We start from the raw sequence: 17,656 nt of genomic DNA on the forward strand, positions 1-17,656 counted from the left end.
ATTTACAAGTGAGCAAGTCTTCTGTGCAAAGAATAGGCGACAGAACCGGAGCTGAAGCCCTTCAAGAGGATATGGGTATCAAGGAGGGACCAAAATGTTAAGAGGGAAAAGAAAAACTCGCTGCCGTAACTTGAATGACCGTTACTCGGCTACTGATGCGAAAAGTATCATTTTCACAGACGAGAAAGACTTTACGTTAGAGATAGCTAAAAATCGCCAAAACGATCGCGTTAAAGGGAAACGGAAACGAGAAATTCAGCCATCTCGCCTCCAGTCTATCATGAGACTTCTAGTTTTTCAAAAAAGATAATGGTTTCAGCTGGAGTATCCTGGAAAGGAAAAACAAACATTCATTTTATTGACACTGATAGAGCCAAGGTTAATAGTGAAAGCTACATTCTCCCCAATTGTAGGTATCTTTATCCTAGAAACAATTACGTGTTTCAGCAAGATGGAGCTCCTTCACACAGAAGTTGGGTAACCCAGGCCCATCTGGAGGAGGCCACACCAGAATTCATCAAGAAGAATGAATGGCCTCCACAAAGTCTTTACTGTAACCCAATGGATTATGCCATATGGGACTCTGAAGGAGAAAGTTTACCAGGGAGTGAGAGACAAATTGATCGAGCAGGCGTTAGAGGACAGGATAATTATGTCATGGGAGGACTGGATATCGGTGGAAGAAATACGTAAAAGCATTTCTGCTTGGAAGAAACGGCTTCGTTTAGTCGTGGAGGAAGATGGAGGCCACGTTGAGCATAAACTGAAATAAGTGAGTTTTCCTCTGATATTGGATTTTTTTTACATGCTGTTTTGAATTTGACAATACTCGCATAATTTGCGTCCGACCTTTTAGATATTTTGCACACTTGTTGATGATGCCATAAGGTTACAGTGTGTGAAAAATTTCAGTGAATTCGGTTTCTCTGTCACTGAGAAAAAGCAGTTCACTTTTTTTGGGACACCCAATAAAATTATATGCACACCCGCACGTTCCAATATTCCGTTGCACCCACATTACACGGACATGCATACACACACACACACACCTCTGATCTTCTTCACACACACACACACACACACACACACACACACACACTGACACACACACACGACACACCGGCACACACACACACACACACACTGACACACACACACGACACACCGGCACACACACACTGGCACACACGCACACGCCCGGGCACACACACACACACACACACACACACACACTGACACACACACATGGGAGTATCGATACGGAGGACCGTTATCGACACGGGGGAAAACCGACACGGGGGACTGTCGACACACTCCCTTCTGAAAGGAACTGACGAGCACGGGAAACTGACTATCCAGTCGGGGGACTATCAGCTGACCCCTAAGAAATATTCCGTCTTCCAAGCTGGTGTTGCGAAGTCAGCGAGCCTTTACCCGGCCATCCCCCACCCCTCTCCACCACCAGTATCCATTCTTTTTTCTTCTTTTTAGTTGTAATTCTGCCCTTTTTCATAACTTACTGACACAAGGAACCTCCACATAATCTACAAGAAGAAAGCATGTGCAAGGGAAGTAACTGTTTTTGTCATTTATTTATTCTTAAAAAAACCCCATCTTTTTGAATAACCGACAGGACAATAGTTTTGGCAGCATCAGCTACAGATAAGAATCATCCACATTTTAATGGAGCCGTTAAGAGTATGTCTTGAGAGAAGGAGAGAGAGAGTGGGGGGGGGGGGGGGGGGGGCGGAGGGGGGAGAAGAAGAGACAAAACAATTCTTTTTCCGAGGAATATATATAGAGTCGCCGGTATGCATTTTTTACGTCCATCCCTCCACACCCCCTCCCTTCGCTTCTAAAAGGTTCTACAGAGAAAGAGAGAGAGGGGGTGGGCTGGCAAAGTGGCGAGGAGGGTGGGGTGGGGATAACGTTCATATTAATGTGGAAGTGACAAGAAACAGAAACATCGACGGTGGGGGAACAACTCACTTTTGGCCAACACCGGATCCGGCGGAAGTCGAAACAATCAAAACTGAAACGGATCAAAGATGGCAGAGGCGACAGCTCCCGGAAACTCTAGGACCCAGTCGCAACGCACATTTTATTGCCACAAATGTTCAACAGAGATAACACCGAATACACAGGTACAAACATTTATAGAAAACCAAAGGCAGCTGGTTATATCTGGCTTTGTTATACCTGTTTTACTCTTGTATTTGAGCCATGATTTTTTCAAACCGAGGAAATGACCTCGGCTGGACATTAATTAAAAAATAAAATAATATTGATAATAATAATAATTAACATCAAATCTTACCACAGAAAGGCAAATTGATCCCTATATTGACTTGTTCTTTTGAACGAGTGACAGGTACAGTGACATGCTGAGAGAAAGGCACAAATTGTCAAGACATTACTCAGATTACTGTCACATGTTTACGTTCACGGTTCAGCTTGCGCACACTACAGCTTGAATTGAAATTTGAATTAGTATTTCATCATAGTTAAGTTTTCAAACCCACAGAAACCTCCCATTCTCGAACGTCCTGGATTTGCATACCACATCACCACATGTTTAATTCTTATTCAGCTTAACTGAATCAGTGAGTGTTTCTAAGTTGCTTCAGTCTCTCAAGGAGGCATCACAGCGTCCATGCAAATCCATATTATATACGCCACACCACATCTACTAGGCAGATGCCTGACCAGTAGCATAACCCAACAAGCTAGTCAGGCATTGAGTACATACATATATATCATTATATGTGTGCCTATTACAGCATTAGAGTTGATTTCTGCTGCAGAATTTTGCCAGAGGACAACAGTTATTTTACCATGGATTCCTTTTCAGTGTGTCAAGTGCTTGCAGCACATGGGATCTCATGTTACAATCTCATCCCAATAAGTAGATGCTCAGTTTGATTTTCTAGTTAAACTTCTGAGAAAAGCCAGAGCGAGACTGGGATTTGAACTCAGACCCTCACAGACTTTGTACCAGCAGATAACTGATTTGCATCTTGACAATTCTGCCATTTTCCTCCAATTATAGTTGTACTTGTAGAGCTTTAATTATGTTAACTAAGTAAATTCATACTGTATATACTTTGTTTTGACATCAGACTCACTGTAAGACGTTTATATATATATATATATATATATATATATATATATATATATGCCTGTTGTTTAATTTTTAATGTTCATTATCTTTTCAATTTAATTATTGATATGCCTGGGTCTCTGCAGAAGTTTTCCTGTCTATTCTGCAAAGTTGTCAGTCCATCTTTTTTCCTGTTTTCTCCATCTCTCTCCCCCAGCAGTTCCTTGATGGATTGTATTATAAGGCCATTGGATCTTGTTACTTGGCATACCATATTACCAGTGTAGTTTTCTTTGTTCATTGGTGATGTGATTGGTGTATCTGATTACACAGATTAGTAACATCAGAATGTCATCGGGTCATTGAAAACAAGAAGCTTTTAAGCATTCTTAATTTCTTTGTGGTATAAAGTAATATTGGGGTATAATTCGGTCAAGTTCCTGTATTTCATTTGCCTAGATTCTGATTTCTTTTAGTTTTACTCATCAAAGCTCCCAAAAATATTTGAGAATTTTAAAGATTTATTAAGTCCGGTTTTTTTGTTTGTTTTTGTTTTTGTTTTTAATGTATTATACTCTCAGTTCTTGATGCATTTTTTGGTGGAAGTGAATGTTCATTGCACACATGACATCACATGTTAGCAGCTCTGGAACTGAAATATTACTTGTATACAGTCTGCATTATTGAATTAATTTGTATGAATGGGAGGGGGTGGGGGGGATGTATTACATTACATTGGAATCAAATGGCATGATTGGAAGAAAAATGTGCCATTTCTTGTCTTTCACTGTTTCAGGAGTTCACATGCCCGAGATGCAACAGTGGTTTTGTGGAAGAGATCATGGGGTAAGTGGAGGATGAAAGATTGCTGGATGCTTAAAAGGCGAGTATCAAAAGCAGATTGGTTAGTTGGTTAAAGACTTTATGGTAACTTGATGAAATATGTTGTGTGAGTAAGTTCATAAAACTGTTCATTTGTTTGATATTAATGATAATCATATTCATAATGTCAAGAGGGAAAAGAATGCTGGATGCCTGATAAACTGGAGAAAAAAATTGCTGGATTTAATATGAAATGAGGTATTGAGTTATGGCAGTTGCATAAATAAACATCCAGTTTTCATAACAACAAAATATGTGCTTGTAGTTGTATGAATGAAGATTTCTATTTCATAGAAAAAGAGAGAAAAAGGGCAATTACAAGAAAGCCAGTTTGCTGCTTCGTGGAGCCATAGCAGTAGACTGGAACCAGCTCAGTGTCAGAGAAGTAGCTCAGTAGCTCTATAACAGTGACCTTGCACTGTTGCAGTATCACCCACTGCAGTTTGATATTACCTGGAAGGCTGATTTTGTCTAGAAAATAACAAAAGTTATAGTCAATGCTTAGAGTTAGATAGGTTTTTTTTTGTTTTTTTGTTGTTGTTGTTGTTGTTTTGTTGGGTTTTTTTTTTCACTATTGTTCTGGCATTGTAATTTGTAGGGTGAAAGTTCAGGGGTACAAAAGACTGCTCATTATTGTACTTTTTGTAGGCAAATAAAAATCCTCCTGTTCATTGTTGATTGCTACAGAAGACAAACCTGGGTATGGTTGTGTATGGGGAGACTTCCTGGGAGTAAAGTCACTGAAACAGTGCAGATCATGGAAATTGTGTGTTTGTTTGTTTGTGTGTGTGTGTGAGTGTGAGTGTGTGTGTGCTGTAATTGTAAATGTCTCAATTCCATTAAGTGTGGCAGTGCGTAAAATAAATGCGACCTGTGCAAGCTGTTCTTCTGTGTATTTGTACTGACATTGTTCTTGTTGTCAACTGGATGCAGATGTTTTGCTTAATGTTGTCAGGTCCAGCAGTTCTTCAGCACCGAGGAGATCATCCAGGGATGCAGTGCCGTCCAATGAAATGCAGGATGCTGCTATGGAGCTCAGAGAGGTCAGAGATCACTGTGATCTTTTTCACACCTTGTTTCCATGTGATTTGGCTCTCAAGTCCACAGCTGTCTGTCTTGCTCAAACCAGGCTGAGAATGAGAGAATATATGTTTGGTATGAGGTATAGATTTATCGCATATTTTTGTTATTACATCATTGAAATTTAATTTTGAAAGTGTTACTTATGCTGAATTTTTTTCTGTTTTTTTTTCTTTGCCTTAAAATATTGCAAAGCTCGTCTGTTGGTTTGATATTTAAAATTTAGATGTTAAGTCTCCGACTTAATTATCAGAGGTTTTTTTTCTTTTCTTTTTTTGCTGCCCCATCATCTACACCGTTTCAGTGGCATTACTCCCACGCCGCTCATTTAGATTCCCTCATACACTGTCAAACCCGGGTTCGTCCACACACCAGAGGAGGCCCTGCACTGCTGCTGAGTCACTTCGGTGGTGTTCACTGGTGCCTGTTCTGATTTAACGTACTTAGGACACCACCTACTAAGCCCCCTACTAACAACAATAATGGCTTAGTCGTGGAGCCAGACTGAGTGAGTGTCCCTCCCAGAGTGGAGACCGCCACCACGTCCCTCAAACAACAGCCCCCCATGAATCTGCCGACGCTGACGACATTGACAGGACTCACCCCGAGCACGGAAGTGGGGGGGTATTGAAACTGAGGTCACCATGAGAGCAGGGCATGAAAGGTCACAGACTTTGAGACTGTTTTGTTTATATTGATGATAATGGAGGAGGATGACGATAACAATGTTGCTATGGAGGTCCATTTTGGTTTGGGACTGCGTGACAAGGCTGTACTCTACGCTTCCTGTCATAATAATATCCCGGTGTTAACCAGGCCCGAGAGATACAGACACTTGCAGTGTTGGTCAGGTAATTAGAGCAACACACCCAAAGACGCATCCTTGAAGTGGATGACACTCGACTGTGTGGTCCCAGTCTCCCCATTTAAGGCCACAGCACACTCAACTCTGGGTAGGAGCCGGCCACAGGCCAAAAAACCCACCTCCGCTGGGAATCGAACCCGCGTCCTCCCAGCCGTCAGTCTGCGACGCTAACCACTTCGCCACAGCGGCTGGTTGAATTATCAGTCTTGATCACAGATGTCCTGAAAGATATTCATTCTGGCACCTGATCATGGAAATTGGAATGGTTTTCCACTCTTATTTGTTTTGTTTTATTTTCATTAGGATTGTTCTGGTGTCATCTGGTAAGCATACTATATTTTTCTTATATTCTGATTTTTTTTCCTTGTGTTTGTTTTTTGTTGGTTGTTTTAAGTTTTGTGGCTACATGTAACACTGCTCAGTTCACAGTGTGAGAACAACAGACATTGGAGATGTTGATACATTGTATAGCATTAAGGGCTCTCAACTCGGCATAAGACTGCTGAAGGGGACTGAGCATGGGATACTTCAGCTGGTGCTAATCTTAATATGAGGCATAGGTCAGCACTGATGGGCAGTGGTGCTGGCCACCATTTTCAATTGTATCTTTGTGTTGGAAAAGTCTTGAGTGGTTCAACCAAGGGTTCACTGAAGGAACGATCATGTTTGACAGAGAACACAGCACAGAGAGAGAGAGACACCCGAGATGTCTTGTGTGTTTGAATAGCAACAATGCACTACTGAACTAGTAGAGATGGGCTTTATAGAAAGCAAAAATAAAACAAAATAGCCTGATTGGAAAACCTGACCCTCATCATTATCATTCTGTCTTTAGTGAAACTGCTGTTCATCTGTTTCCATTTCCTTGACCCATCTTGTATCATATTGCAACATGCTTTTCACACTTTTGTCATTGTTTAAAAACCAGTTCAGGTCACCTTTGCATATAGATACAGACTTAATAAAAAGTTAATTATCCCCTTGACTGGTGAACCTTGGTGAAATGACATCAGTGTGAATCAGCTTTAGCTGCAGTTCTTACTTTTTGTGTTTTTCTCAGTGGTTTAATTGATTTTGCTGAACAAACATAATGCATTCCGAAGAGGAAGAAGTCCAATTTTTCTGCATAAAGAAGGAAGACTGACGTGTAAGGTCAGTCTCATCTCATTGAGGTGACATTCCTTCACTGACGAGATTGCTTTTCAGCAGCAGTTAAGAGGTTAAAGTGGAAGAGGAAAAGCAGAGCAGACAATTTACAAAACTTCCCCTTGGGAGCGGCTGGTTTGAACCGCCAGCAGTGGTGAGAGTGAGAGCCTGAGTTGTGAGAAGAGGCTTTGTGAAGCATGAGACTTGCTGCCCATGGTGTCACCTGGTCACCTGGTGGTTTTTGCAGGCACCGGCCCTAGTAGTCAGGCTGTGCGACTGGCACACAGAGGGACATTGTTGTATGTGTCAGTGTGGTAAGTGTTGACCTGTGTCCCAACTCTGTCATCATTTAACCCTATTTTACAGACTATAAGGTGGTACTTTTTTGTCCTCAGCTGCTTGGATCCATGTGCCATACTGTTCACGCAATACCTTTTCCTGAACTACTTGGACCCATGCACCTTAAGTTACTACACGATGTTTCCAGTGTGTGTTTAATTTGGTTGAAAAACTGTTAGGAATGAGATGGTTAACAAGGTTGACATTTGAATCCAGAAGTATGACACTGGTGGTTAAAGCAAATGAAACCATGAGAAAATTCTTTCACAAAAACTGGCAGACTTTGCCAGGCATTGCTGCCTGAGGAAGGTGAGAGGGTCATGTCAGCCGGGCAGCAAGTATCAGTAACAGCAATCATGAATGGATTCAAGTAATCGGAGATTGACAGAGCAGATGACACAACTTACGAAGAGAGTTCTGATGTTGAGGTCAGGAGCCAGTTGCATTGCTCGGACGGAAGAGCCTAGTATGGTCATAACCTGCTACTAACTGTATGTAGTATGGAACTGACCAATGGCGTAGTTCGGTCAACGTAGGCATTTAGTCATGTGTAACTGTCAAAAAAGTTAGAACCAAGCATTGCAACTGGCACCAGGACCTGGACATTGACTTTGGCTGAAGTTGACAACTTATACCCATCGAATCAGATTGATGCTCGACTTCTACTCCTGTGTATTCATGAATGTGTGCTTGTGCACATGACTGTTCACCTTCAATACCATCATGAGCAGTTTCTATGTCATCTCCAAGAAGAAAAAGTTCATTTTGCTTCCTTAAATTTTTACATTTTTCGCATTTGTTTACCTTTTTTATGAACAGCTTCTGCTGTGCATTATATATAGATATATATATATGTGTGTGTGTGTGTGTGTGTGTGTGTGTGTGTGTGTGTTGGTTTTTTTTGAAGGTGCACCTGATCGGAAGTGCCTTGTAGTCAGTAAAATATGGTATGGTAGACCAAGTACATAAAACTTATTTCTTATGTTTAAATCTGTGGGTGCCATTTGCAAAGTGGATGGTGCATAAATTATTTTGGAGTATCAGTGTTTAGATTTTTTTAATTCTTTCAGTTTTTCAGCATTTAAAAAAAACAACTTCAGGTTAATATTGATAATAATAATTATATATAGATAGATAGATAGATATATTAAGTGTGAAAAACACATCAGAATGAAATCACAACATGAATTTCATTTGTGGTGCTTGCTGGTGTGGTTGGTTTGGGACGTTTGTGGATGGGGAGACTTGCACTCAGTGTTTGTGTCACTTCAGTGTCAGTCTGAGGGTGGATATATGGCCTTGTACAGTCTGCTGGACCTTAAGTACATAACACTGATTAACAAGCAGCAATGTCAGAATGTCACAAGAGCACCATCTGATTGTACCCAGGTGGTGCATTCGATGCTGAGCTCTGTGTTCGACCCCCCCGTGGAGGTGCAGGGGGCCACACGAAGGAGTCGGCGCCGGAGACACACTCCGTATGTGGAGATTCGCCGGAGAGACCAGGTGGAGGCTGAGGCAGCCGCCCCCATGGCCACAGTCCGCATCATGAGGACCGGCAGGGGGCAGTCTGGCATGGGGGGGTGAGTGTGGCCGTTTGCAGTTTGTGTATGGGTGTGCGTGTGTGTGTGTGTGGCATGATGTTTGTTCATTTTATGTGCTTACATGTTTTGGTGGTGGTGGTGGTGGTGGAGTGTGTGTGTTTCTGTATATATATACAGTGTACGTGTATTTTACATAGTGTTATTTTGTGTGTGTATATGTATGCAAGTGTTTGCATTAACATGTACAGGCGTAGTTTATGTGCAGGCTTGCTTACACAAAGGAGTGTTTGATATGCATTGGTATGTATGTAACTGTGCTCATGCATAAGGTATAATGTACATGTGAGGTTGTACACTTATTTCTTGGTTTTATGCTTTAATAAGATGGAAAGGAAATAGAAAGGTTCAATATTCATATCCATGTTGACGGGCGCCATAGCCGAATGGTTAAAGCGTTGGACTTTTGATCTGAGGGTCCCGGGTTTGAATCACGGTGACAGCGCCTGGTGGGTAAAGGGTGGAGATTTTTACAATCTCCCAGGTCAACATATGTGCAGACCTGCCAGTGCCTGAACCCCCTTCGTGTGTATACGCAAGCATAAGATCAAATACGCACGTTAAAGATCCTGTAATCCATGTCAGCGTTCGGTGGGTTATGGAAACAAGAACGTACCCAGCATGCACACCCCCGAAAATGGAGTATGGCTGCCTACATGGCGGGGTAAAAACGGTCATACACGTTAAAAGCCCACTCGCGTATATACGAGTGAACATGGGAGTTGAAGCCCACGAACACAGAAGAAGAAGAAATATCCATGTTGTTTGTTCTGTGAGTGTGTGTGTGCTTGTTTTTGAAGGGGGGTATCCTGCAAGTAAGACATAGTGACTGTGAGAAACCAGCCAACATGGCGAATAGCTAGCATTGCGGACAAATAACTGGACATGGGTTTGATTCTTATAAGACTAAGAGGCTACTATCATTCATTGTCAGGCCGGGTTTTTATGCTCAAGAGGTGAGTGTGCTATGGACTGAAATAGGAAGACAGAGACTGTACAGTTTAACACAATCCACTTGGTATTGCTCAGATTTCCAGACCAAGACTGCATGAGAGTAAAGCCAATGAAATGGCATGGATGGTGGGACAGATAAAAAAAAAAAAAAAGAAAAAGAGAGAGAGAAACTGAAAAGAAACAATAGAAGTACCGTAAAGTTCAGTCCATTGAGCTCACTGGTATATAAGCCGCACCCACTAAATTTAGGAAAAAATTTAACTTCATACATACATAAGCTGCACTAGCTTATAAGCCGCACTTATTTCCGGTACCGGAACACAAACTGATGCTACAGAAAAGCTGTCAGTACTGTAGGTTATGAAATAAACACAAGCGGAAACAACACAAAGAAAAGCAAGCGAAAATACTGCTAGTGCCTCAAAAAAAAAAAAAAAAAAAATGAACACAACAAAAATAAGATCCATAATTTAGGGATAGTCACATATATTCAACGTCATCCTGCTAACTGAATCCACTGAAATCTTCATCTTCAGTGTCCGAGTTGAAGAGAACCAGCACAGCTTCCTCCACCATCTTGTCACTGACTTCAGCCTCGCTTTCACTTCATGAACATGAACGCAAAGTGGAGGTCGCTGCTGGTTCGCCACTTGCACTGTCGTCTGCGAGGTCGATCGTCTTCAATTTGAAGGCTGCATCATAGGCATTACGTCGCGTTTTCGGCTTGATGAGGGTGTACGCTTGAGCAGAGTAGAACTGAATGCTTATCTGAAGGCTTTAATGTGTGGGGATTTGTTTATAAAACGTGAACAGTTTGCACACTGTCATGAAGCTCATCCAAAAATTTATGGACAGAAATCATGATTTTGGTGAGTTGAAAGGCAGCTAAGAATAGACAAGAACGTGACACTCCCGGGATCGTTAAAATGCTCAAATAAGCCACATCATTGTATAAGCCGCAGAGGTTGAAGCAGGGGTAAAAAGTCGTGGCTTATTACCGAACTTTACGGTAAAAAAGATGGTCTTGGGAATGGTCTGGGGAAAATGCGTGTATACATACTGACACGTATGCAAGCACGCATTTACACACGCGAGCCCGCACGCACACACACACACATGCTGTCCAGCCCCTGTTATCACCCCCTTAACCTTCGGTTGATGATGGCTTTGTTTATTTGTGTCTCAGGGTGTTCCAACATCTGATGAACAGATTGGGACAGCCAACAACTGTAGTGGGACCAGTGCCTGTGTGAGTTTCTTTTGTCATGTTTTTGATTGCTGTTGTATTAAAATCAATTATTCTGTCTGCCTAGGTGTACAAATGTTAATTACTTGGATGACTAGGGGTGGCATAGGATGTTACTGTGGCGGGCACTTCGTTAAACTTTCATTTGTTGGATGATTACTGTCCCTGTCCGCAACTGTGAATTTCCGGGTGCTTGTCTCGCCTGTATGGTGAGTCTGTGTTCTCACCTGCAGTATTTGTTAAAGCCTTTTGATTTTGGCTTTGTATTGCCCCCTGTTCTGATCAAGCTGTGTTGTTGAGGTTGTTTTTTGGGGTAAGCAGATGATATTTGATTGAATATCTCTCCCATAGAAGAAAGTTTTCTTACTCATAATTGAAAGTTTTGAACTTGGTTGTAATATTTCAGTGGTTTCTCACCACCTTCCTCTGCAAAACTGACACAGGAAGATCTTGGGTTAGAATGGCTGCCAATGAATATCTTTACCCAGTTAAATGTGGTGTTGTTGACAGGATACATAGCATTTTCCGGAAGGGACCATAATTGGCTGTATCTGTGATTTGACTTTTACATGTCTGACTGCTTTTATCCCCACCGAAAAAGCAACTATACTCCAATTTTGAGGGTGTAGCATTTCATTTAGGCTACACATATCCCATGTATTTATCATCAAGGCCTGACTCAGCACGTTGGGTTACGCTGCTGGTCATCTTCTTAGCAGATGTGGGGCAGTGTATTTGGATTTGTCCAAAGGTAGTAATGCCTCTTTGAGAAACTGAAATTGAAATTGATTTCGTTTTGATTGTTGAGTTCTGTTGTCCACGTAGGTTTCAGGATTGGCATATGATATTTGAATTTCTTGCTTCATTTGGGTGAAGGAGGAGTTTGGATTCTACAGTTCCAGAGTTGAAGATGTATTAGCAATGTCTTGGGTTTGAACTAGCAGGAGTAGGTTACAAGGCATGTTTGGCTAAGTGGTCAGGCATTCTTGAATGTCTGTTGTTCAGGGTTGTGAAATGTGTCCAGTCGTTGTCAGTGGCACTGATTCATTACTATCATGGTTAGAGAACAGAGAATTTTGTGATAGTAGTTGTTGTTGAATATGATAGAAAGTGCAGTTGTTGTGTCTTTGTCATTTTTTAGTGGTTTTAAAACAAATATGGGTAAGGTGAACTGGTAATAATTTTCTTGTGACATCATATTTCTTTGTGTGAAAATCAGGCTGCTGTTCTCCTTGGGAGAATCTGTTGTTACGGTGCATAAACCTCTGGGGTTTTTTTGTTTGTTTTGTTGGGGGTTTTTTTTTGGGGGGGGGGGGGGTGTTGTTTGTTTGTTTCTTGTTGTTTTCCCCCTAGTTTCACACTTGCCCTCTCAGTGGTTTATTTTGCATGATGGACTTTGTCATGAAGGGAGGACACATACCTCTTCTGTGTGTTTCTAGGTTGCAGCTCGCATTCATAAATATGTGTGAGTGGGCTTTCATTTGCATGACCATTTTTGCCTTGGCATGTAGGCAGCCATACTCCATTTTTGGGTGTGTGCTTGCAGGGTATGTTCCAATGACCACTGTCATGGATTACAAGTCTTTAACAAGTGCCTTTGATCTTCTGTATGTGTGTACACACAAAGGGGGTTCAGGCGTTAGCACGTCTGCACATCTTTTGACATGGAAAATTTGAAAAAAATCAAACGGTAACTCGCAAAGCGTCATGACCTGGATTCTCAGATTGAAAGTCTGGGGTTTTAACATTCCACTGATTCACCCATCAGGAGGGCGCTTTCAAGATTCTTCAGACTTCTTGAGGGGGTAGGGTGGGGTGTGTGGGTGGGGAGAAGTGGGGGGCATGCAATTTTTCTTTTATATTACGCAAGTTATGAAATTGCTTGGTGTTTAGTTATCAGTATGAAGTGATGTTGATTTGACGATGTGATGGAGTGACACAGACTTAATGTCTGGGGTTTGGGTTGAGCAGGAACGTGATGCACATCCATGGCAATCCTGGAGACTATGCATGGGGGGCAGGAGCCATGGATGCTATTGTCACACAGGTATGTGTCATGCTGCTTTTCTAACAGGTACAAATGTGTGTGTGTGTGTGCGCGTGCGCTTTCAACTAGAAAATGGTATTAGTGCATGGTGGTACATGTCTTTTGCTGTGGCAGAGAGAGAAACTGAGTAGGATAAATGATTTATGCATGGTGTTCTGCACCTGAGACAAATTCATCAGGAGCAGTGAATTTGCCTGGGCTGAAAGCAGTAGGATTTAGTATTTTTTTTCTTTTCTTTTCTTAATCTTTTTGTTCTAATAAAATGTATTGTCTGTATTTGAATCAGTGGACATTTCTTTACTTGACCTTTGTGCTCGGAGTATGCGATCGTATGTCAGGGTCTTAAATTGGCCTGGTGTGTTTCTGTATGTGGGTGTGGTATTTAATTGTGTCATGTGCATAAGTTCATAAAAATTCAGCGCAAAGAAACGAGCAAAAAATTTAACCCTGTACTGTTGACATTTTAGATGGACATGATAATCATTTTGTGGTTCCTCCCACCTTTCCACCAGCATGTCAACATGTACATTTTAGTGTCTGCAGCAATTTGAAATTGTTCATAGTAATCATACACACACAAATGTGGATATGCCCTTCCATCATGACTGCATGTATTCTATCTGTATGAGAGATGCCCATATCCCAACTTGTACACTTGCATTCCTGAAGGTAGGATTTTTGTAGTAAATCATACAGACAAAAAGGTAAAGAACTGAACAAAGCTAGATTTGATTTGAGTCTTGTCTGGATGCAGCTCCTGAACCAGCTGGACAACTACGGGCCACCCCCTGCAGAGGGGGACAAGATTGAGGCCCTGCCCACTGTCACCATTTCTCAGGAACAAGTCGGTAAGCAGGACCAGCGACGTTTGGAGATGATGTTTGTTTCGGTTTTCATTAATTGAATGGTGACAGTCTTGTTTAGAGTGTTGTCACAAGTTCTTGGGAAGATGTTACAGGTGTGAACGCTGGAGGGGGTGTGGGGGAGGGTCTTTTCTTTTCTGTTGGTTGAATTATTTTTTCATTTTTTTAAAGTGTGCATGCATGTCCATGAACACACGCCCACATATACATGTGTACACACATGCGCGTACACATCATCCCCCATACACACACACACACACACACACACACACATGTAACCTTGCATTTAGCTTCCCTCCAAGTGCTAGTGCATAGTGATGGTAGACTTGGATTGAACATGCAGTAATTTCACTTGGCTTGTAAATGATGTTGAGAATGTGACTGTGTCTGTTGTGGGTTTCAGACCGGACTCTGCAGTGCTCAGTGTGTATGGATGATTTCATCTTCGGGGAGAGCGTGCGGCAGTTACCATGTGATCATCACTACCATAGTCCCTGCATTGTGCCCTGGTTGAATCTGGTAAGTTAGAGACAGTGTATGCAAGGGTATCGGTGGGAGGAGTGGAAGTTACCTGCTGGAGTGATCGTTTGGATTAACCCATTACGTCATCTCCGTCTTCAGGCCCAAGTATTTTTCTAGCCTTCAAGGCTGAAAAATGGTGAAGTCAGAAGAATTATTGGTAAAATTTTGTTCCTGAATCATTGACATTTTAAAAGTTTCTAAGAATTTGTAAGAAATGATAAATATTTTTGAATTGTCTCATTTGTTCTGCTTTGTTCTTTTGTTTTTTATATATAAGTCCTTAAAAACTTTTTTTTTAAACAAAAAAAAAAACTAAGACAAAAACAAGAGTTGAAAACTTTTTTCATTTTGGCTCTTTTACTGGAAATGACAAGACTTTTTTTCTGTCAGCAGAGGAATGCTGCACCTGTATTCAAAGTAAAATAATGATTAAAAACAATAAAATAATGATTAAACCAACTCACAGGCCCATTGAAGTTGTGATCTATTCTGGGCTGGTAGGGTATTTTTGTTGGTCCGTTTATCCGGAGCTCAGACATATCTTTTAATTCATTGTTGTTCCTTGGTGTGGGCATGCATGTGTATGTGTGTGAGTGTGTGCCGAGTTGTTTATCTGGAAATTCAGTGAAGCATGTGCGCCTCAAATTCATCCCACATGAGCTCTTAGGATTTGAACTTGAGACCTTGAGAATGGAAGAGGCATGCCCATACTACTGGGATATTCTGCCAGCATTGCAGTTGCCAGTGATGTGTATGTTTGTGTGAACTGACACTCACATTGGTGTATGGACATTCACACATTTGTATATGAAGCATTCTCGGCCCAATGCACGCGTTCACTCTCCTATGCATAGTGTACAGAGACGCACACAGGTGCACACACAGATTACAGGGAGGGACACACACTCACACACACACAGCGAGGTACACCTTGACACTTTCTCAGCAATTTCCGTACGTGTTGACTTTCAGCATGGGACGTGCCCAGTGTGTCGCAAGGACCTGAACGGCCAGGACACCTCGACTTCAGACGACGACCCCTTCCCCTCGCCTGGTGACCTCACTGACGCCAGTTCTGCCCCTACAGTGGATGATCCACGTACATGATTCTCTCCTTCACCCTCCCCTCCTTTAATCTTACACCAGGACAATAATGATCAGTCCTTCGGTCCTCATCTCTTGCTTTAACAAAGTCTTTTTTAACTAACCAGTCTATACATTTCTGCGTTAGGATGTTGGGGGGGTGTTAGTGATTAAAGTGATAGACTGGTAATGTGTATTTTTCATGTGGAATGAGGATCCTTTTGATGGACTGAACATGTGTGGCAATGGGAAAAACATGAAAGTGACTAAACAGATGACGTCATAAACTTGGACTGGTCAGTATAGCTTGCAATGGGAATGAGATGATTAAAAAAACAACAAACAAAAACTGAAATGTTTTATGTAATTTTATTGGTGTCTGTGTGTGCTGGTGTGTTTTTTTCATTTTTAATGTCTTGCAAATAAAGAGAGAAAGAATTTCCTGGGTCTTTGGTATGTTTGTATATTTTAATATGTGAACACACACATCCATACACTGACACAGTTAATACTCAGTGCTCTCCCTCACTCTCACTCTCCACCACACACTCACTCACAATAATTTGTGCAACAGTAGTTTGGGTAAAGATCTGTAAATTAAACCTATTGCAAAAAACGTTTCCAAAAGAATAGTCCTTGATTCACAAGGTAAACTTTTAAGTGAAAAGGGGGAGAAGATATTGTTTGATAGTTAGGAGGTATGGAATTGTGCAAATTTGTGTGTGTGTGTGTGTTTTGTTTGTTGCTTTTTTGTTTCTTCGGCTACCCATTCCAACTTGCAGTCTTAGTGGCCTCACAACTGCCATACGTCTCCACTACTTGTACAGCCACATTGTGTCATAGTCGGACTCTGAGCCAGTCTTAGTGGCCTCACAACTGCCACACGTCTCCACTACTTGTACAGCCACATTGTGTCATAGTCGGACTCTGAGCCAGCAGTCCAAGTGAGCTGTCAATCACTTGACCGCTGTTGACAAATATGTTCATGAGTGAAGGGCTGTTGCCATACTGAGGAGATAGAAGTGACAGGTCAGGCTAATGTCGGTCAGTTTGTTGGGTTTTTTTTAACATTTGGACACCTTCCTCAAGGGACTACATTTAAGAAAGAAGATCTAAAATATACAAAGACAAGCTTTCTAATTTGCAACATTTTATTGATCATAGCATGGTTACAAAACAAGCATTTCCAAAACCACATGGTTTTGGTCTGTCCATTTTTCTCATAATTCAATACACTGTGATCATAACTCTGTAATATAAATTCACTGTGAACAAAACCTTGCAATATGAAGTCCCTTACTAAACTGGACAGCATAAAAAAAGAACAAACACAGAATCATAAAAAAAAAAGAATTAAAAAGCACACTCAAATTTACTCTTCTTTCATTGCCCATCAGAAGTTAGTTATTCTGAAAAAGCAAAGCACACATTTTACAGCAACAACAACAAAAATTTGTTGACTCAACTCTTGTTAGTATTGAGAGAAAAAAGTTTGCATTGAACATACACACACACACACACGTGCCCTCAGTATGCACAATGAATCACTTTATAACAACTGATTATCTCTGTACATTCGCTCATTATAAGCAAAGTGTTTATAAAATAAGGCAGAACTAAGTCTCTGGCTGCTTTTGGTTTCCCTGAATCACAGAGTGAAAAGAAGAGAAAAAAAAAGTAAGACAAATAACTGAACATGTGAAGACTCTCCATGCAGGAAATTATTTTTTTAAATAAATAAACAAAAAAACATGTTCGACATTCCCTTTTCTGCTTTTAAAAAAACAAACCTACTTCTAATACATATGGTGGTGGTGAACAAAAGAAAGTAAAAAATACATGTAACTATTTATTCTACACAGTCATACATTTAACAAATCCAACATTTTTCAGACACACTTAATCTGATCACTTCCTGTAATTCTGAT

The 17,656-nt window shown here is 41.2% G+C and overlaps 1 protein-coding gene across 1 annotated transcript; it reads left to right on the forward strand.

Annotated features, from left to right (window-relative positions):
• Positions 1 to 1,993: 1,993 nt before the first annotated feature.
• LOC143282180 (E3 ubiquitin-protein ligase RNF126-B-like) lies at positions 1,994 to 16,168 on the forward strand. The gene is made up of 9 exons (XM_076587752.1): positions 1,994 to 2,144; positions 3,897 to 3,946; positions 4,938 to 5,025; positions 8,802 to 8,995; positions 11,154 to 11,216; positions 13,185 to 13,260; positions 14,015 to 14,108; positions 14,527 to 14,642; positions 15,618 to 16,168. The coding sequence occupies exons 1-9, from the start codon at positions 2,049 to 2,051 to the stop codon at positions 15,750 to 15,752; spliced, it is 912 nt and encodes a 303-aa protein (XP_076443867.1). The 5' UTR covers positions 1,994 to 2,048; the 3' UTR covers positions 15,753 to 16,168.
• Positions 16,169 to 17,656: the final 1,488 nt, after the last annotated feature.

Source organism: Babylonia areolata, chromosome 5 (genome assembly GCF_041734735.1).
Source record: "Babylonia areolata isolate BAREFJ2019XMU chromosome 5, ASM4173473v1, whole genome shotgun sequence".
NCBI lineage: Eukaryota > Metazoa > Mollusca > Gastropoda > Neogastropoda > Buccinidae > Babylonia > Babylonia areolata.